Consider the following 22,355-nt stretch of genomic DNA (forward strand, 5'->3'; position numbering starts at 1 on the left):
TGTAGCATTTATGGATCTCGAGAAGGCATTTGACAGATGCTTTGTGGAAGGTTTTAAGAGTATACGGTTAGGGAGGTAAGTTGCTAGGAGCAGCGAAAAGTTTTTACTAAGGATGTAAGGCACGTGTAAGAGTAGGAAGTGAGAAGAGTGACTGGTTCCCAGTGAATGTTGGTCTGTGTGTGGTGTCCCCATGGTTGTTTAATTTGTTTATGGATGGGGTGGTTTGGGAGGTAAATGCAAGAGTTTTGGAGAGAGGGGTGAGTATGCAGTCTGTAGTGGATGAAAGGGCATGGGAAATGAGTCAGTTGTTGTTTGCCAATGATACAGCTCTAGTGGCTGATTCATGTAAGAAACTAGAGAAGTTGGCAACTGAGTTCAGAAAAGTGTGTGAAAGAAGAAAGTTGAGAGTAAATGTGAATAAGAGCAATGTTATGATGTTCAGTAGGGTTGAAGGACAAGTAAATTGGAATGTAAGTTTGAATAGAGAAAAATTGGAGGAAGTGAAGTGTTTAAGATACCTGGGAGTGGACATAGCAGTGGATGGAACCAGGAAAGTGGAAGTGAGTCACAGGGTGGGGGAGGGGGTGAAAGTTCTGGGATCGTTGAAGAATGTGTGGAAGGAGAGAACGTTATCTTGGAGAGCAAAATGGTTATGCTTGAAGGAATAGTTGTTTCAACAGTGTTTTATGGTTGTAAGGCATGGGCTATAGATAGGGTTGTACAGAGGAGGGTGGATGTGTTGGAAATGAAATGTGTGAGGTGGTCTGATCGAGTAAGTAATGTAAGGGTAAGAGAGATGTGTGAAAACAAAAAAGAGTATGGTTGAGAGAGCACAAGAGGGTGTGATGAAAAGGTTTTGACATATGGAGAAATTGGGCCATTTCTTTCGTCTGTTTCCTTGCGCTACCTCGCAAACGCGGGAGACAGCGACAAAGTATAATAAAAAAAATATAAAAAAAAATAGATGTTTTGGAAGGAGGTAAATAACATGTGTAAGACAAGAGAACAAATGGGAACATCGGTGAAGGGAGCAAGTAGGGAAGTGATAACAGTGATAGAGTGAGTATTTTGAAGGTTTGTTGAATGTGTTTGAAGACAGAGTGGCAGATATAGGGTGTTTGGGTTGGGGTGGTGATTTGGTGAAGAGAGAAGAGGTAGTGAAAGCTTTGTGGAAGATGAAATCCAGAAAGGTCACGGAATTGGATGGTATTGCAGGGGAATTTATTAAAAAAGGGGTGACTGTTTTATTGATTGGTTGGTAAGGATATTTAATGTATGTATGGACCATGAAGAAGTGCCTGAGGATTGGCAGAATGCATGCATAGTGCCATTGTACAAAGGCAAAGGGAATAAGGGTGAGTTTTCAAACTACAGAGGCATAAATTTGTTGAGTATTCCTGGGAAATTATATGGGAGGTTATTGATTGAAAGGGTGAAGGCATGTACATAGCATCAGATTAGGAAAGAGCAGTGTGGTTTCAGAAGTGGTAGAGGATGTGTGGATCATGTGTTTACTTTAAAGAATGTATGTGAGTAGTACTCAGAAAACAAATGTAGCATTTATGGATCTCGAGAAGGCATTTGACAGATGCTTTGTGGAAGGTTTTAAGAGTATACGGTTAGGGAGGTAAGTTGCTAGAAGCAGCGAAAAGTTTTTACTAAGGATGTAAGGCACGTGTAAGAGTAGGAAGTGAGAAGAGTGACTGGTTCCAGTGAATGTTGGTCTGTGTGTGGTGTCCCCATGGTTGTTTAATTTGTTTATGGATGGGGTGGTTTGGGAGGTAAATGCAAGAGTTTTGGAGAGAGGGGTGAGTATGCAGTCTGTAGTGGATGAAAGGGCATGGGAAATGAGTCAGTTGTTGTTTGCCAATGATACAGCTCTAGTGGCTGATTCATGTAAGAAACTAGAGAAGTTGGCAACTGAGTTCAGAAAAGTGTGTGAAAGAAGAAAGTTGAGAGTAAATGTGAATAAGAGCAATGTTATGATGTTCAGTAGGGTTGAAGGACAAGTAAATTGAATGTAAGTTTGAATAGAGAAAAATTGGAGGAAGTGAAGTGTTTAAGATACCTGGGAGTGGACATAGCAGTGGATGGAACCAGGAAAGTGGAAGTGAGTCACAGGGTGGGGGAGGGGGTGAAAGTTCTGGGATCGTTGAAGAATGTGTGGAAGGAGAGAACGTTATCTTGGAGAGCAAAATGGTTATGCTTGAAGGAATAGTTGTTTCAACAGTGTTTTATGGTTGTAAGGCATGGGCTATAGATAGGGTTGTACAGAGGAGGGTGGATGTGTTGGAAATGAAATGTGTGAGGTGGTCTGATCGAGTAAGTAATGTAAGGGTAAGAGAGATGTGTGAAAACAAAAAAGAGTATGGTTGAGAGAGCACAAGAGGGTGTGATGAAAAGGTTTTGACATATGGAGAAAATGAGTGAGGAAAGATTGACAAAGAGGATAAATGTGTCAGAGGTGGAGGGAACAAAGAGAAGCAGAAGACCAAACTGAAGGAGGAAGGATGGAGTGAAAAAGATTTTGAGCAAACGGGGGCTAGAACATACAGGAGGGTGAGAGGTGTGCAAGAAGTAAAGGAATAGAGTGAATTGGATGATGTGGTATACCGGGGTCAATGTGCTGTCAATGGATTGAACCAGGACATGTGAAACATCTGGGGTAAACCATGGAAAGATCTGTGGGGCCTGGATGTGGATAGGGAGCTGTGGTTTAGATGCATTACACATGACAGCTAGAGATTGAGTGTGAACGAATGTGGCCTTTAAGTCTGTATTCCTGGCACTGCCTCACTGAAGCAGAGGATAGAGATACTGTTTTCCTGTGGGGCAGGGAAGTGACGGGATTGAATGAAGGCAAGCAAGTATGAATATGTACATGGGTATGTATGTAATGTCTGAATAGGTGTATGTATATGTGGGCGTTTATGTGTATACGAGAGGATGAGCCATTCTTCGTCTATTTACTGGCGCTACCTCGCTCACGTGGGAAAGTGATTATGTATAATAAAAAAAATTCTCCAGATGTCTTATTTCTATTCTTATATGTCTGTTCAATAAATCAATATGGCACACAAAATGTTACACACCAAAATACAGAAGTACAATAATCTTTATGCATGGAATTTCAGCAATTATCAGAGCAATATCTGGTGATTGCAAGTGTGGGTCATTTCTGGTTATCATCAATTATTGGACTGATTCTGACATCAGATATCGCTCAAACCATGATTTTGGAATCTGATTAAGCCAATTTCATACATATACTGGGTCAGATATAGCAAGGGTTTACTTTAATTCATACTGTAAACTATACCAGAAACTATCATCTTTATATTAAATATATTTTTCACGCCATAATCTGAGAAAACACTACATAGTTACAGAAAACAAGATAACTGCAATGTGGTCAAAGTTCAAAGATCAGAATTTAAAAATAGTGTATAGAATACACTAGTGTATATCCATACAATAGTGTATAAAAGATGAAATATTAAAAAACTAGACAAGGGTGTTTCAGCATGCAAACTCATGGAACAGCATGGAGTTGGAAATACAACAGTTTATGTCAGTAGATGGTAATCAACCAATGACCAGGGAGGTATAATACCAGAACTACCTGCCTGAGTACTGGGAGGGTTGATGACGATTGCAAGGTGAGCTAGCACTTCTATAGTTGTCAAACTTTCACTCCTTTGTCCCATGTAGCTGTCTTTTCTTTATGCCTCACCAACACTTGAACTACTGGTCTTCAGTCCACAAGCGTACAATCTCTCCTTGTCATACATAACACTTGACAACACTTATCTCAATCACCCCATTCTTCATATCTTCCTACAGTGAGCACTTTGTGCTAGCTGTGCCTTTTGGCAAAGTAGTAGGAGCAGTAGGCAGGAACATTTAGGTAGGACTATTAGGTAAAAACAATAGGTAGAAGTAGTAGGTATGAACATTAGACAGGAGCATTTGTTAGAAGTGGTCAGTAGGAACATCAGGTAGAAGCCTCTGCAAACACTGGACTAGAGTTGCCCTCCGTCTGGTTTGTTAAGGATGTGGCACTAAAAGCTAAGAAGCGGCACTGGAGTTCACTAGTTATGGAGACTATTACTGTGGTCACACACTTGAGATTCCTCTAGGTGGGAACAAGCATCAGAGATAATATATAAAATATGCTATCAAAAGACAACCTAAAAATATACTGAAATTCTAAGCTGACAGTGAAACAAACAAGATGGTCAAGCAGAGCATGTATAAGTGGTGCAGGAGTGGTTTAAGCAATGCAGATGTGTAGAGGTACCTATTTCTGGCTTCTCTGTGCCTGAAAAGGCAATTTTCACTATTCCCAAGGACCTAATTTCTAGAAATCTGTACATTACTTGGTCTAAAGGTGTTCTGATCTTTGAACTTTGTTTAACATTTGGACATACTGATATTGCTATGACAGTTTTATTTACACTTTGGTTTAATCACAAACACAGCTAAAGAAATGTTCTAATTACATTACCATTCTCATAATCGATTCTTACTCTATTCCTTCATTATTCTGTTTTCTACTTAATCACACAGTCTGCTTCACTTATTCACTTGTGATGAAAAAAATATATCTACACTCAACATCTACCTATCATGGTGAATCCTATCATAAAAATCCTGTAATAATCATGGACACAAAACTTTCATGACTCCACCAGAGCAACAATACTATCAAATGAGAGGCACACTATCATCTTCATACTATTAATATCCTAATATACAAAAATATGAAACATATAACTCACTTTCTAAAGAAGCCAGCAAATGTGGGGCAAAAAGGAATATACCTCAGCCAGGACACTCTGAAATGAAGAAAAATTAAGATAAAAAAGGGTAAGAACTAGAAGTAATATGATGATCAAGTGTTAGATCAGTCAAAAGTTCAGTGTTGGATAAGAGCTCAGAAACTAATAATCAAATAAAATATATTGTACAAAACACAGACTGAGACTGTCATAAATTTTTTTTTTGCCGCTGTCTCCCGCGTTTGCGAGGTAGTGCAAGGAAACAGACGAAAGAAATGGCCCAACCCACTCCCATACACATGTATATACATACGTCCACACACGCAAATATACATACCTACACAGCTTTCCATGGTTTACCCCAGACGCTTCACATGCCCTGATTCAATCCACTGACAGCACGTCAACCCCGGTATACCACATCGATCCAATTCACTCTATTCCTTGCCCTCCTTTCACCCTCCTGCATGTTCAGGCCCCGATCACACAAAATCTTTTTCACTCCATCTCTCCACCTCCAATTTGGTCTCCCACTTCTCCTCGTTCCCTCCACCTCCGACACATATATCCTCTTGATCAATCTTTCCTCACTCATTCTCTCCATGTGCCCAAACCATTTCAAAACACCCTCTTCTGCTCTCTCAACCATGCCCTTTTTATTTCCACACATCTCTCTTACCCTTACGTTACTTACTCGATCAAACCACCTCACACCACACATTGTCCTCAAACATCTCATTTCCAGCACATCCATCCTCCTGCGCACAACTCTATCCATAGCCCACGCCTCGCAACCATACAACATTGTTGGAACCACTATTCCTTCAAACATACCCATTTTTGCTTTCCGAGATAATGTTCTCGACTTCCACACATTCTTCAAGGCTCCCAGAATTTTCGCCCCCTCCCCCACCCTATGATCCACTTCCGCTTCCATGGTTCCATACGCTGCCAGATCCACTCCTAGATATCTAAAACACTTTACTTCCTCCAGTTTTTCTCCATTCAAACTTACCTCCCAATTGACTTGACCCTCAATCCTACTGTACCTAATAACCTTGCTCTTATTCACATTTACTCTTAACTTTCTTCTTTCACACACTTTACCAAACTCAGTCACCAGCTTCTGCAGTTTCTCACATGAATCAGCCACCAGCGCTGTATCATCAGCGAACAATAACTGACTCACTTCCCAAGCTCTCTCATCCCCAACAGACTTCATACTTGCCCCTCTTTCCAAAACTCTTGCATTCACCTCCCTAACAACCCCATCCATAAACAAATTAAACAACCATGGAGACATCACACACCCCTGCCGCAAACCTACATTCACTGAGAACCAATCACTTTCCTCTCTTCCTACACGTACACATGCCTTACATAAAAATATGTATAGTATTACAGAAAACATAAAGCCATGACTAGGCTAAGAAAATAGAGTCAATTATTACACGTAAAGCTTAAATATCTACCAATCTATCTGCTTCAACTCAAGGGATAAGGGAGACAGGATACAACTTATATATCCCCATGCTTAAGAAGACAGCTAAGAGAGGCTGGAGCTCAAAATTCTCCCCTCCTGTATTATCACTCTAAAAGTAGGAAAACGAGAAGGCAGAGCAAGGATATTTCCTTTAAACCTCAGTCTCTGATACCACTCTGTTAAGGCAGGAAATGTGAGCACATATAAATAATCGCATGTTTACCAAATGGCATCCTAGCTTCGTCTCTTCGATGTATATCAACTGACTTATATTTCTGTCGTGTCTCCCCTGACAATGTGATTATTACACAAAAGTGCACTTAGGAACTTATCGTGTTTCATTTTCCCCGTGGACTCAGGAATATCAACATATACACATATACAGACATATATATATATGCACATGTACATATTCATACTTCCTTGCCTTCAATGGCACACCCTACCCCATACGGAACAGGATCGCAGCCACCAGCTTCAGCGAGGTAGACCAGGAAAAGAGACAAAAAAGGCCACATTTTTTCACACTCAGTCTCTAGCTGTCATGTGTAATGCATGGAAACCACAGCTCCCATTCCAAATCCAGGCCACACAGACCTCTCCATGGTTTACCCAAGATGATTTACATGCCCTGGTTCAGTCCACTGACAGCATGTCGACCCCCAGTATACCACAAAGTTCCAATTCACTCTCTTCCTTGGACACCTCTCACCCTCCTGTATGTTCAGACCCCGATCACTCAAAATCTTGCTCACCATCCTTCCATCTCCAATTTGGTCTCCTGATTCTCCTTGTTCTCTCTGCCTCTTGACACATACATCCTCTCTGTCAACCTTTCCTCACTCATTCTCTCCATGAGTCTAAACCATTTCAACACCCACTACTGCTCTCTCAACTATGCTCTTTTTATTACCAAACATCTCTCTTACCCTTTCATTACTTACTTGATCAAACCATCTCATACCACATACTGTCCTCAAACAATTCATTTTCAACACATCCACCCTCCTCTGCACAACCCTATCTATAGCCCATGCCTCACAACCATATAATATTGTTTGAACTGCTATTCCTTCAAACACCCATTTTTGCCCTCCAAGACAACACTCTCTCTTTCCACACATTCTTCATCATGCCCAGAACCTTCACCCCCTCCCACGCTGTGACTCACTTTTGCTTCCATGGTTCTATTTGTTGCTAAGTCCACTCCCAAATATCTAAGACACTTCACTTCCTCCAAATTTCTCCTTTCAAACTTACATCCCAATTAACTTGTCCTTCAACCCTACTGAACCTAATAACCTTGCTCTTATTCACATTTACTTTCAAATTTCTCCATTCACACACTTTTTCAAGTTCAGTCACCAACTTCTTGAATCAGCCACCAATGCAGTTACATCTGCAAACAACATCTGACTCGCTTCCCAGGCCCTCTCATCCACAACAGAATGCATACTTGCCCCTCTCTCCAAAACTCTTGCATTTGCCTCCCGAACCACCCCATCCATAAACAAATTAAACAACCATGGGGACATGACAAACCCCTGCTGCAGACCAATCTTCACTGGGGACCAGTCACTCCTCTCTTATTACTCGCACACATGCCTTACATCCTTGATAAACTCTTCACTGCTTCTAGCAGCTTACCTTCCACACCATATGCTCTTAAGACCTTCCACAAAGCATCTCTATCAAAACCATCATATGCCTTCTCCAGATCCATAAATGCCACATAAATATCCAACTGTTTTTCTCAACATTTTTCACAAACATTCTTCAAAGCAAACACCTGATCCACACATCCTCTACCACATGCATTCCGCCAATCTTCAGGCACTTCACCATAATCCATACATACACTGAATATCCTTACCAACCAATCAACACAATCACCCCCTTTCTGAATAAATTCAACTGCAATACCATCCAAGCCCGATTTCATCTTCCACAAGGCTTTCACCACCTATTCTCTCTTAACCAAACCATTCTCCCTGACCCTCTCACTTCACACACCACCCTGACCAAAACACCTTACATCTGCCGCTCTATCATCAAACACATTCAACAAGCCTTCAACATACTCACTCCATCTCCTCATTTCATCACTACCTTATATTACTTATCCCCTTGCCTCCTTCACCAGTGTGTCCATTTGTTCTCTTGTCTTATGCACATTATTTACCTCCTTCCAAAACATCTTTTTATCCTCCCTAAAGTTTAGTGATACTCTCTCACCCCAACTCTCACTTGCCCTGTTATTCAACACTTGCACCTTCTTCTTGACCTACTGCCAATTTCTCTGATACATCTCCTAGTCATTTACACGCCTTCCTTGTAAGTATTGTCTAAATGCCTCTCTTTTCTCTTTCACTAACAATCTTACTTCTTCATCCCACCACTCACTAACCTTCCTGATCTGCCCACCTCCCACCTTTCTCATGCCACATGCATCTTTTGCACATGCCATCACTGCTTCCCCAAATACATCCCATTCCTTACCCCACTCCCCTCACATTATTTGCTCTCACCTTTTGCCATTCTACACTCAATCTCTCCAGGTACTTCCTCATACATGTGCCCTGTGCAGGTTCACTTACTTTCACCACTCCCTTCTCCCCAACATTCTCTCTACTTTTTTGAAAACCTTTACATATCTTCACCTTTGCCTCCACAAGATAGTGATCAAATATCCCTTCAGCTGCCCCTCTCAGCACATTAACATCCAAAAGTCTCTCTTTTACATGCCTATCAATTAACATGTAATCTAATAATGCCCTAAGAACATCTCTCCTACTTTTTATACCAGGTATTCCCAATCACCAGTTTTTTCAGCACACAAATCTACAAGCTCTTCACCATTTCCATTCACAATATTGAACACCCATGCACACCAATTATACCCTCAACTCCTACATTAATCATCTTCGTATTTATATCACCCATCACTAATGCTTGGTCTCATGCATCAAAGCTCCCAACACACTCAGCTGCTCCCAAAACACTTGCCTCTCATGATCTTTCTTCTCATAACCAGGTACCCTCAGTTTTACCCATATCAATCTAGAATTTACTTTCTTACACTCTATCACACACTCCCCAAACTCCTGCTTCAGGGGTAGCACTACTGCTTCCTTAGCTCTTGTCTTCTCACCAACCCCTGACTTTACTTCTAAGACTTTTCCAAACCATTCTTCCCCTTTTAGAAATTGAAATACCATTCTTCCCCTTTTCGAAATTGAAATACAATAAAATATCTTCATTTATAATACCATGTATCTTCCTGGCCCACCTACCATCCACCATGTTTTCTCAAAAGACTTTTATCCATGTATCTTTGATATGATTTCTTCACATCACATCTTTATTACATCTTCATTCATTACTAATTTTTTTACCTATTTTGTTTTTAAAAAACCTGAATTTCACAGCTGTAAATCAAGATTATACCAACCACTTTTGCAAATTATCCTCACATTCTTCCCATTTACCAGAGCTTCTAGTGCATCTTCAATTCTCTGTTGCAGAGCTTTACTCTCATCTTTAGCTTTCCATTCAAACCAACTCTCTTAAATGCATTTAATCTTACAATTCCTCTACTAACAACATAAAACCAACCTAAAATAAACTGGTTCCTCCTGTGATTCAGTTAATGGAACAGATTCAATGAAGTTCACCAGTTATGTAAACTTTTGCCAAGGCCATTCCCTTGAGGGAGTTCATGTAGGGAAAAGTCATCTGAGATATAAACAGTCTGATGGACTGATTGATTCATCAGCATACAGTTTAGATATTTTGGCAGCTTCCATTCTGTTCCGAGCAGTGCACTGTAATTACCCCACCTCCCATTCACCTCATCCTTAAAGATATTAAACATCCTTGGTGATTAAAATAACCTTGACACATTCCCACATGTATATTAAACCAACTGCTCATACTATATTTGACTGTATTTTCAAACAAGTACTACACATACTCTAAAAGTTTTTATCAACAATCAGGAACCTGCCACCTGCCATGTGCACCAAAGGTGTTGCACTAACATGACCATGTTCTTACACTGCCAAGTTACATTTCAAGGCTGTGGTTTACCATCTTCAAATTTGCCAACTTTTTGGTAGAGTAGTGTTATTCTGGGAAGTTCATATGATGTACCAGTCAACTCTCCACATGCTCCATCATATTACTTTGTTATTGCATCTTCCCATCAATCAACTTTTAATCAACTTTGTCTTCCTCTCCTTGATCCCACCTTTTTACTCAAAATGGAATTACAAAATTCTTGTTTCTCTCTCTCTCCACCAAGAAAACATTTTTTCACCATTTGCTACCAATGCCACTATCAGTATCTCTTTCCCCCTATACCCTCCAGCCTTAACCTAGCTCTTGTTATGACTTCTTTTTCATTTTCTACTCAATCATTATTCTTTATCACAACCCTTCTCAAACACCCCTGGCTTCCTATTGAACTCTGTCCTCTTACAGTAATTATTTCTTCCTTAAACCAGTTTGCACTTTTTCTACTGTTTCCTAGATTATCTGGTAGAGGAAACTTACTTTCTGATTGAGTCCATGCCAATGGGAAGGTCATAACAATCTGACTTCTGGTTCTGTGACTTGCATCCATCATCCTTCTCTGAGCTTGGTATGCGAGCATTCCACTTTAAAATGCCACGTTCTTCAGGAGTGCCTGTCAAAAAAATAACAATAGTAAGGTGAATGCATAAGGAGTATTCTTTGCTATAACAAACTTCTAATAACCTAAAGGTAGATACTGAACTGTAACCTCAAGGTCCTTCATGAGAATGTGCTCTCTTCTGTCCACTCACTATGATACAGCCTTATCAAAGATGAATTCTGACATGCAGTGTAATCATGTGCTGGTGGAGTATGATAACATCTTCATTCAAGTATATGGTAAATAACAGTATACTGAATAAAACTATAAAGGATACAAGGATATTCATAAAATAAGTTTGAGCATACAAAATACACTACAGTTACAAAAAGGAGGATATTTAGGAAACCAGAACTATTCTCAAGTGACTCTTTATCACCATTACGTCTTCTACAGGGAAATGGATACAAACTGAACAGATAGAGTAACATTTGTCTACCAGCTAACATGGTACCCCCTAGACTTGCCTGGCACAGTGTTGTCCAGCACGAAACCAAGGAAGCCCCCAACAAACATGGAGGTCTGAAGCAGCACTGTCAGGATCTGGTCCACTGTAGGCTCCCCTGTCTGGATTACTCCAGGGTTTCCCTCCATCCACTGTCAGAGGTGATGGAAGTTAGCTTTGGCAATTTTTGAAATACAGCCATTTGTACTTAGGAATAAATTTGGAAATGGATTTCTATGATCATCAATGCAAAATTCTGTTTCCTTAATTGCTTTGTAACTTGCTGTGATTTCACATCAGATAGCTTAAATATTATTGCTTCATCTGTGTTGAAATTTTCAATCTCAGTAACTGCTACATCAAAATATCACCTGAGAATGTTACCAATCAACTTGAGTGAACGTTAATAAGAATGGTATGCAGTGAATGAAGACCTTGACATGAATATTATCTAGCAAGATATAAGCTGCAAGAATCTGTGTGGGAGGGGATCTTTGAAACAGACATCATCCCTAACCTGTCACCAGAGTCCCATCTAAGAATAGTAAAGAGGAGAAACTATCTGCTGGCAAACATCAGAATCACAATCAAGAATATGGATAAGAAAATATTCAGAAAACTTTTCAAATCCTATATCAAGCTGAAACAAGAATAAGTTTCTCAAATTTGCTCAAGGCTGGTTACTGCATCTAAAGAAGCACACAGAACTAATAGAAAAGGGGAACACAGATGGTACCAACATACAGCGTTGTTACAAGGAAAGGTTAGAGGCCTTTTTCCCTTCGAAGATCTTCAGACTTATGTTCCACAGCCTTGAGGACACCAAATCTCTTTGTCAAAATACTGCCATACACTTTGCATTTTGTGAATCCTTTCCTCTCCAAATAGAGCATTAGATTAACTAGACCTCACTGGGGAGTCTTATGGCATGCCTAAACAACTTCCAGTTTTACAAGCAAAGAATTCCTTCAATCTCTATCTCAACAACAGTGCACACGACAAGGCTGTGCCTTCTTATTTTCTCCATGAGACTATTAAGGAGATACTTTGACCTGGATCTTTAGAAATCACCAGCATTAGAAAACTGTTTCTAGAAGGGAAGTATATGGTGAAGACAACAAATTGGAGCCCTGTTATCTCTAATCTTGAAAGGAATAATTCCAGAAGGCTCCTCCTTCCACTCTCCTCTACCAAAAGCAGAGGTGCCCTTTCCAGGCAACCCCTTCCAAGCCAATGAGTTGTGTCTTCAAGCAGGTTTTCCTCATAACTGCTCTTTGCTAATCATGAGTTTACCAGAAGTTTGACGTATGAGTGTATCTAATGTCTAGAGATCTGGGCTTGAGTACAGTATCTCACATACCAGTCGAGTAAAAACCTACAACTGCCTTTGACTCTGCTATCACTAGAATACAATGTAGAATTGATAGGCAAGGACATCAAAAAGCCTGCAGTAAGACCTTTTCCAGTCCAAAATGGGAATTAAAAAGGAACTGTTGTTTTGGATCTGTCTTTTCCGAACACCCTTATATTGAAGCACAAGTTCAAGATTACCAGCTTACAAATCATTCATTATACTGTACTGTTAAACAACTGGACAATCAGCCTTAACTTGACAGATGTCTTTTGGCATCTTGCTTCTTAGCCTTTAGTGCCTCATTCGTAATAGGTGACTAGCAGAGGGTAACTCTGGCACAGTATTTTCAGAGCCTCCTACCCAGTGTTACCAACTATTTCTACTTACGAGTCTACTTAATATTCCTGCCTAATGTTCCAACTCACTAATTCTACCTAATGTGCCTACCTACAGCTTGTATCTAACATTCTGCCCAATACTTCTATCTATCACTCCAGCCATTTCACCAAAAGACAGGGTTAGCACAAAGCACTTACCCCAAGAAAACCTATAGTTGCATGATATAAGTGTTGTCAAGTGTTATATGTGATAAGGAGAAATTGTAGCTCTGTGGACAAAGTACCAGCAGTCCCCAGTTTTCTGGCTAGGAAAGAAATTAAACTTCAAAATATCCCTAATGTCATCCTCTCGGAAGATTTCATCATTAGACCATCGTGCCATATGCACAGCTGACTGTTTTATATCTACATTTATGCATAAGTATACGTATGTAAGCAGGAGAGATGGCCAGAAAGTGTTATTGGATTACATGTTAACTGATAGGTGCACGAAAGAGAGACTTTAGGATGTTAATGTGCTCAGAGGTGCAACTGGAGGGATGTCTGATCATTATCTTGTGGAGGCGAAAGTGAAGATTTGAAGAGGTTTTCAGAAGACGAGAGAATGTTGGGGTGAAGAGAGTGGTGAGAGTAAGTGAGCTTGGGAAGGAGACTTGTGTGAGGAAGTACCAGGAGAGACTGAGTACAGAATGGAAAAAGGTGAGAGCAAAGCACGTAAGGGGAGTGGGGGAGGAATGGGATGTATTTAGGGAAGCAGTGATGGCTTGTGCAAAAGATGCTTGTGGCATGAGAAGTGTGGGAGTGGGCAGATTAGAAAGGGTAGTGAGTGGTGGGATGAAGAAGCAAGATTATTAGTGAAAGAGAAGAGAGAGGCATTTGGACGATTTTTGCAGGGAAATAATGCAAATGACTGGGAGATGTATAAAAGAAAGAGGCAGAAGGTCAAGAGAAAGAAGCAAGAGGTGAAAAAGAGGGCAAATGAGAGTTGGGGTGAGATAGTATCATTAAATTTTAGGGAGGATAAAAAGATGTTTTGGAAGGAGATAAATAAAGTGCATAAGACAAGGGAACAAATGGGAACATCAGTGAAGGGGGCTAATGGGGAGGTGATAACAAGTAGTGATGATGTGAGGAGACAGAGTGAGTATTTTGAAGGTTTGTTGAATGTGTCTGATGATAGAGTGGCAGATATAGGGTGTTTTGGTCGAGGTGGTGTGCAAAGAGAGAGGGTTAGGGAGAATGATTTGGTAAACAGAGAAGAGGTAGTAAAAGCTTTGCGGAAGATGAAAGCCGGCAAGGCAGCAGGGTTGGATGGTATTGCAGTGGAACTTATTAAAAAAGGGGGTGACTGTATTGTTGACTGGTTGGTAAGGTTATTTAATGTATGTATGACTCATGGTGAGGTGCCTGAGGATTGGCGGAATGCGTGCATAGTGCCATTGTACAAAGGCAAAGGGGATAAGAGTGAGTGCTCAAATTACAGAGGTATAAGTTTGTTGAGTATTCCTGGTAAATTATATGGGAGGGTATTGATTGAGAGGGTGAAGGCATGTACAGAGCATCAGATTGGGGAAGAGCAGTGTGGTTTCAGAAGTGGTAGAGGATGTGTGGATCAGGTGTTTGCTTTGAAGAATGTATGTGAGAAATACTTAGAAAAGCAAATGGATTTGTATGTAGCATTTATGGATCTGGAGAAGGCATATGATAGAGTTGATAGAGATGCTCTGTGGAAGGTATTAAGAATATATGGTGTGGGAGGAAAGTTGTTAGAAGCAGTGAAAAGTTTTTATCGAGGATGTAAGGCATGTGTGCGTGTAGGAAGAGAGGAAAGTGATTGGTTCTCAGTGAATGTAGGTTTGCGGCAGGGGTGTGTGATGTCTCCATGGTTGTTTAATTTGTTTATGGATGGGGTTGTTAGGGAGGTAAATGCAAGAGTTTTGGAAAGAGGGGCAAGTATGAAGTCTGTTGGGGATGAGAGAGCTTGGGAAGTGAGTCAGTTGTTGTTCGCTAATGATACAGCGCTGCTGGCTGATTCATGTGAGAAACTGCAGAAACTGGTGACTGAGTTTGGAAAAGTGTGTGGAAGAAGAAAGTTAAGAGTAAATGTGAATAAGAGCAAGGTTATTAGGTACAGTAGGGTTGAGGGTCAAGTCAATTGGGAGGTGAGTTTGAATGGAGAAAAACTGGAGGAAGTGAAGTGTATTAGATATCTGGGAGTGGATCTGGCAGCGGATGGAACCATGGAAGCGGAAGTGGATCATAGGGTGGGGGAGGGGGCGAAAATCCTGGGGGCCTTGAAGAATGTGTGGAAGTCGAGAACATTATCTCGGAAAGCAAAAATGGGTATGTTTGAAGGAATAGTGGTTCCCAAAAATGTTGTATGGTTGCGAGGCGTGGGCTATGGATAGAGTTGTGGGAAGGAGGGTGGATGTGCTGGAAATGAGATGTTTGGGAAAATATGTGTGTGGGGGGGTTTTGATCGAGAAAGAAATAAAAGGGGAAGAGCGTTGTTTTTTGGAAAAATAAAAAGAGTGTGGTTTGAGGAGAGCAAAAAGAGGGTGTTTTAAAATGGTTTGGTCACATGGAGAAAATGAGGGAGGAAAGATTGAAAAAAGAGGATATTTGTGTCAGAGGTGGGGGATCGAGGAGAAGGGGAGAAAACCCAAATTTGGGGGGAGGGGGGAAAGATGGGGGGGAAAAAAGTTTTGAGTGTTAAGGGCCTGAACTTGAAAGGAGTGTGAAAGGGTGCAAAGAATAGAGTAAATTTGGGAAAACGATGTGGTTTTCCCGGGGAAAAACTTGCTGTAAAAGGTTTAAACCCGGGGAAAGTGAAGCGTTTTGGGGTTAAACCAGGGAAAAGTTTTGGGGGGCCTGGATGGGGAAAAAGGGGAGCTTTGGTTTATGTGTTTTTACATAAAACTAGAGCTGGAGGGAGAATGTGGCCTTTGTTTTTTCTTTTTAGAGCTCCCTCGCGCACGTGGGAGGGGGGGGGGGGTTTTTTCCTTTCATGGTTGCGGGGTTTTGGGGCGCCCGGGAATGAATAAAGTGCAGACAGTTTTAAATTTTATGTACATGCGTATATATGTTATTTGTGCTTTGTGTCCCATTTATTTATACTTTGAAAAAGTAAGGTAGGTATTATGTGTGTGTGGCGTGTTGTATTAAATAAAGTTTGTGGGTGGGAGGGGCCATTCTTTCCTCTTTTTCCCCTTTGGCTACCTCACTAACATGGGGGGACAGCAACAAATTTTGAAATTTAAATAAACTTTTAAAATTATTTTTTTTTATTTTTTTTTATACTTTGTGGGCTGTCTCCCCCCGTTTTTGCGAAGGTAGCGAAAGGGAAAAAGGGACGAAAAGAAAGGCCCTTTCCCCCCCCATACACATGTTTTATACTCGTCCCACACGCAAATATCCCCTCCCAAACACGTTTCCCAAAATGGTTTACCCCAGATGCTTCCATCCCTTTGGGATTCAACCCAACTGACACCCACGTAAACCCCCGGTTTAATAAATAAAAAAAAATTATATTATTTATTTATATTCTTTTTTACTTTGTCACTTTTCTTCTCCCGTTAGAAAAGGTTTAGAGCAAGGAAAACGACAAAAACGGCCCAACCCACCCACTTTAACACACTTATATACATATAAGTCCACACCCACACTTATACATCCTAAAACATTTCAAGGGTTATACAAATATATACACCCACGACAAAAATTAAAACCCCTTTACGAATGTACTTTAATTCTTCTTGCTCCCTTTATTTTACGTTTTAATTTATTTACTTTCCAAAGACTTTACTTTATATACGAATGTTTAAAACTTATATTTGGGTTTCCCTTTTATTCATTCTGTTGCCACACCGCTAAACTTGTTATGAAAACTCCCCCCCCCCACTTTCCCCTCGGGTAGTGCTAGGAAAAGACATTAAAAGGCCAATTCGTCCAAAATAAAGTCTCTAGCTGTCATTATAATGCCCAAAACCACAGCTCTCTTTCCAACCCAAGCCCTGGGAAAATTTTCCATGCTTTCCCCCAGCTTTTAAAAAACCCTTTTCCCCTGGTTCAACCCTTTGCGGGTACGTGGGGCCCCAGTTTACCACATCGTTTTCCAATTCACTTATTCCTTGCCCGCCTTTCCCCCTCCTGCAGGGAAAGGCCCGACGTTTAAAAATCTTTTTCATCCACCCTTCCACCCCCAAATTTTTGGTCCCCCACTTTTCCCTCTTTCCCCTCCCTTCTTTAACATTTACCCCCCTTTGTCAATCTTTCCCCCCTCATTTTTCCCCCCGGGCCCAAAAACCTTTTTAAATTTACCCCCTCTTCTGCTCTAAAAACCAAACACTCTTTTTATTCCACACATTCTTTCCCCCTTTCAAAACTTTACTCAACCCAATACCTCCACCCCCATTTGTCCTTAAACTTTTCCCTTTTTTCCCAACACACCCACCCTCCTCCGCACAACCCTATTCTTAGCCCGCCTTTGCAACCATTTTGCTTTGGGTTGGAACCACTATTCCTCCAAAATTACCCTTTTCTACTTTTTTTGAGAAAATTTTTTCTTGCCTTCCATACTTCTTCATAAACCCCAAAACCTTTGCCCCTCCCCCCCCCGGGGCCCATGAGAAGAAAGTTTTGAAGGAAAGTTTTTTGGGGAGAAAGCGGAATGAGTTTTTTAGTGGTTTTTGATGCACGAGGGCCCGGGTTATAGTGATGGGTGATTTAAATTTGAAAAGGGTTGGTAATGTGGCAGTTGGGGGGAAAAAATTGGTTTTTCCCTGGGGTGTTCAGTGTTGAAAAAGGAAATGGTAAAAGAGTTTGGGTTATTTATGTGCTAAAAAAAGGAACTGATGTTTGGGGAAATACCGGGAAAAAAAAGCAAATTTTATACATAAGTTTAATTATGTAAGTAGGAGAAAAATGGGCCAAAAGAGCGTTTTTGGATTACTTTGGTTAATTTGGGACGGGCGGCGCGAAAAGAGAGACTTTTGGATTTTAAATTGGGGGTGAGGGGTGCAACTGGGGGGATTTGATCTTTTACCCTTGTGGGGGCGAAATTTAAAAGTTTTGTATGGGTTTTCGGGGAAAAAAGAGTGAATGTTGGGGGTAAAGAGGGTGGTGAGGGGTTAAGTGACCCTTGGGGAAGGAGCCTTGTTTTGGGAAGTCCCAGGGAGACTGGGGTACAGAATGGAAAAAGGGGGGAAAACCCAAGGGGGAAGAAAGGAGAGGGGGGGAGGAAGGGGATGTATTTAGGGAATCAGTGAGGGGATTGCGCAAAAGGGGTTTTTGGGGGCATGGGGAAGAGTGGGAGGTGGGTTGATTATTCAATGTACGTATTACTCATGGTGAGATGCCTGAGGATTGGCAGAATGCTTGCATAGTGCCATTGTACAAAGGCAAAGGGGATAAAAGTGAGTGCTCGAATTACAGAGGTATAAGTTTGTTGAGTATTCCTGGTAAATTATATGGGAGGGTATTGATTGAGTGTGTGCAGGCATGTACAGAGCATCAGATTGGGGAAGAGCAGTGTGGTTTCAGAAGTGGTAGAGGATGTGTGGATCAGGTGTTTGCTTTGAAGAATGTATGTGAGAAATACTTAGAAAAGCAAATGGATTTGTATGTAGCATTTATGGATCTGGAGAATGCATATGATAGAGTTGATAGAGATGCTCTGTGAAAAGTATTAAAAATATATGGTGTGGGAGGCAAGCTGTGAGAAGCAGTGAAAAGTTTTTATCGAGTATGTAAAGCATGTGTACTTGTAGGAAGAGTGGAAAGTGATTGGTTCTCAGTGAATGTTGGTTTGCGGCAGTGGTGCATGACGTCTCTATGGTTGTTTAATTTGTTTATGGATGGGATTGTTAGGGAGGTGAACGCAAGAGTTTTCGAAAGAGGGGCAAGTATGCAGTCTGTTGTGGATGAGAGAGCTTGGGAAGTAAGTCAGTTCTTGTTCGCTGATGATACAGCGCTGGTGGGTGATTCGGGAGAGAAACTGCAGAAGCTGGTAACTGAGTTTGGTAAAGTGTAAGAAAGAAGAAAGCTGAGAGTAAATGTGAATAAGAGCAAGGTTATTAGGTACAGTATGACTGAGGGACAAGTCAATTGCGAGGTAAGTTTGAATGGAGAAAAACTGGAGGAAGTGAAGTGTTTTAGATATTTGGGAGTGGATTTGGCAGCAGATAGAACCATGGAAGTGGAAGTGAATCATAGGGTAGGGGAGGGGGCAAAAGTTCAGGGAGTGTTGAAGAATGTGTGGAAGTCGAGAACGTTATCTTGGAAAGCAAAAATGGGTATGTTTGAAGGAATATTGGTTCCAACAATGATATGTGGTTGCGTGGTGTGGACTATAGATAGAGTTGTGCGGAGGAGGGTGGATGTGCTGGAAATGAGATGTTTGTGGACAATATGTGGTGTGAGGTGGTTTGATCGAGTAAGTAATGAAAGGGTAAGAGCGATGTGTGGTAATAAAAAGAGTGTGATTGAGAGAGCAGAAGAGGGTGTTTTGAAATGGTTTGGTCACATGGAGAAAATGAGTGAGGAAAGATTGACCAAGAGGATATATGTGTCAGAGGTGGAGGGATCGAGGAGAAGTGAGAGACCAAATTGGAGGTGGAAAGATGGGGTGAAAAAGATTTTGAGTGATCAGGGGCCTGAACATGCAGGAGTGTGAAAGGCGTGCAAAGAATAGAGTGAATTGGAACGATGTGGTATACCGGGGTCAACATGCTGTCAATGGATTGAACCAGGGCATGTGAAGCGTCTGGGGTAAACCATGGAAAGTTTTGTGGGGCCTGGATGTGGAAAGGGAGCTGTGGTTTAAGTGCATTATACATGAAACTAGAGACTGAGTGTGAACGAATGTGGCCTTTGTTGTCTTTTCCTAGAGCTACCTCGCGCACGTGTGAGGGGAGGGGGGTTTTTCATTTCATGTGTTGCGGGGTGGCGACGGGAATGAATAAAGTGCAGACAGTATGAATTATGTACATGCGTATATATGTATATGTCTGTGTGTGTACATATATGTATACATTGAGATGTACAGGTATGTATATATGTGTGTGTGGACGTGTATGTATATACATAAGTATGTGGGTGGGATGGGCCATTCTTTCCTCTGTTTCCTTGTGCTACCTCACTAACATGGGAGACAGCAACAAAGTGTAATAAATAAACATAAAATTATTTTTTTTATTTTTTATTATACTTTGTCGCTGTCTCCCGCGTTTGCGAGGTAGCGCAAGGAAACAGACGAAAGAAATGGCCCAACCCCCCCCCATACACATGTATATACATACGTCCACACACGCAAATATACATACCTACACAGCTTTCCATGGTTTACCCCAGATGCTTCACATGCCTTGATTCAATCCACTGACAGCACGTCAACCCCGGTATAACATAAAATAAATATATTATTTATTATATTCATTATACTTTGTCACTGTCTTCTGCGTTAGCAAGGTAGAGCAAGGAAACAGACAAAATAACGGCCCAACCCACCCACATACACACATATATACATATAAGTCCACACACACACATATACATACCTATACATTTCAACGTATACAAATATATACATCCACAGACATATACACATATACGCATGTACATAATTCATACTTGCTGCCTTTATTTCAACGTATACATATATATACATCCACAGACATATACATATATACGCATGTATATAACTTATACTTGCTACCTTTATTCATTCCTGTTGCCACACCGCTAAACATGAAATGACAACTCCCTCCCCCCACATGCACACGAGGTAGTGCTAGGAAAAGACATCAAAGGCCACATTCGTCCACACTCAGTCTCTAGCTGTCATGTATAATGCACCAAAACCACAGCTCTCTTTCCACATCCAAGCCCTAGTAAACTTTCCATGCTTTACCCCAGACTCTTCACATGCCCTGGTTCAATCCATTGACAGTACGTCGACCCCAGTATACCACATCGTTCCAATTCACTCTATTCCTTGCCCGCCTTTCACCCTCCTGCATGTTAAGGCCCCGATCGCTCAAAATCTTTTTCACTCCATCCTTCCACCTCCAATTTGGTCTCCCACTTCTTCTCGTTCCCTCCACTTCTGTCACATATACCCTCTTTGTCAATCTTTCCTCCCTCATTCTCTCCCTGTGACCAAACCATTTCAATACACCCTCTTCTGCTCTCTCAACCACACTCTTTTTATTACCACACATCTCTCTTACCCTTTCAAAACTTACTCAATCAAACTACCTCACACCACATATTGTCCTTAAACATTTCATTTCCAACACATCCACCCTCCTCCGCACAATCCTATCTATAGCCCACGCCTTGCAACCATATAGCATTGTTGGAACCACTATTCCTCCAAACATACCCATTTCTACTTTCTGAGATAATATTCTTGCCTTCCATACATTCTTCATCACTCCCAGAACCTTCGCCCCCTCCCCCACCCTGGGCATGAGAAGAAAGATCATGAGAGGCAAGTGTTTTGGGAGCAGCTGAATGAGTGTGTTAGTGGTTTTGATGCACGAGACCGGGTTATAGTGATGGGTGATTTGAATGCAAAGGTGAGTAATGTGGCAGTTGAGGGAATAATTGGTATACATGGGGTGTTCAGTGTTGTAAATGGAAATGGTGAAGAGCTTGTATATTTATGTGCTGAAAAAGGACTGATGATTGGGAATACCTGGTTTAAAAAGCGAGATATACATAAGTATACTTATGTAAGTAGGAGAGATGGCCAGAGAGCGTTATTGGATTACGTGTTAATTGACAGGCGCGCGAAAGAGAGACTTTTGGATGTTACTGAGCTGAGAGGTGCAACTGGAGGGATGTCTGATCATTATCTTGTGGAGGCAAAAGTGAAGATTTGTATGGGTTTTCAGGAAAGAAGAGTGAATGTTGGGGTGAAGAGGGTGGTGAGAGTAAGTGAGCTTGGGAAGGAGACTTGTGTGAGGAAGTACCAGGAGAGACTGAGTACAGAATGGAAAAAGGTGAGAACAATGGAAGTAAGGGGAGTGGGGGAGGAATGGGATGTATTTAGGGAATCAGTGATGGATTGCGCAAAAGATGCTTGTGGCATGAGAAGAGTGGGAGGTGGGTTGATTAGAAAGGGTAGTGAGTGGTGGGATGAAGAAGTAAGAGTATTAGTGAAAGAGAAGAGAGAGGCATTTGGACGATTTTTGCAGGGAAAAAATGCAATTGAGTGGGAGATGTATAAAAGAAAGAGACAGGAGGTCAAGAGAAAGGTGCAAGAGGTGAAAAAAA

The 22,355-nt window shown here is 41.2% G+C and overlaps 1 protein-coding gene across 4 annotated transcripts in view; it reads right to left on the reverse strand.

Annotated features, from left to right (window-relative positions):
- The window catches only part of LOC139760256 (solute carrier family 23 member 1-like), a 268,117-nt gene that overhangs the window by 94,623 nt on the left and 151,139 nt on the right, over positions 1–22,355 (reverse strand). For all 4 annotated transcript variants that reach the window (XM_071683190.1, XM_071683188.1, XM_071683189.1 and 1 more), the window contains 3 exons: positions 11,407–11,536; positions 10,819–10,951; positions 4,782–4,838 (listed from right to left, as the gene is read on the reverse strand). In XM_071683190.1, coding sequence (XP_071539291.1) covers positions 4,782–4,838; positions 10,819–10,951; positions 11,407–11,536 — 320 coding nt within the window. The remainder of the gene's footprint in view (positions 1–4,781; positions 4,839–10,818; positions 10,952–11,406; positions 11,537–22,355) is intronic.

This window comes from Panulirus ornatus, chromosome 36 (assembly GCF_036320965.1).
Source record: "Panulirus ornatus isolate Po-2019 chromosome 36, ASM3632096v1, whole genome shotgun sequence".
Classification (NCBI taxonomy): Eukaryota; Metazoa; Arthropoda; class Malacostraca; order Decapoda; family Palinuridae; genus Panulirus; species Panulirus ornatus.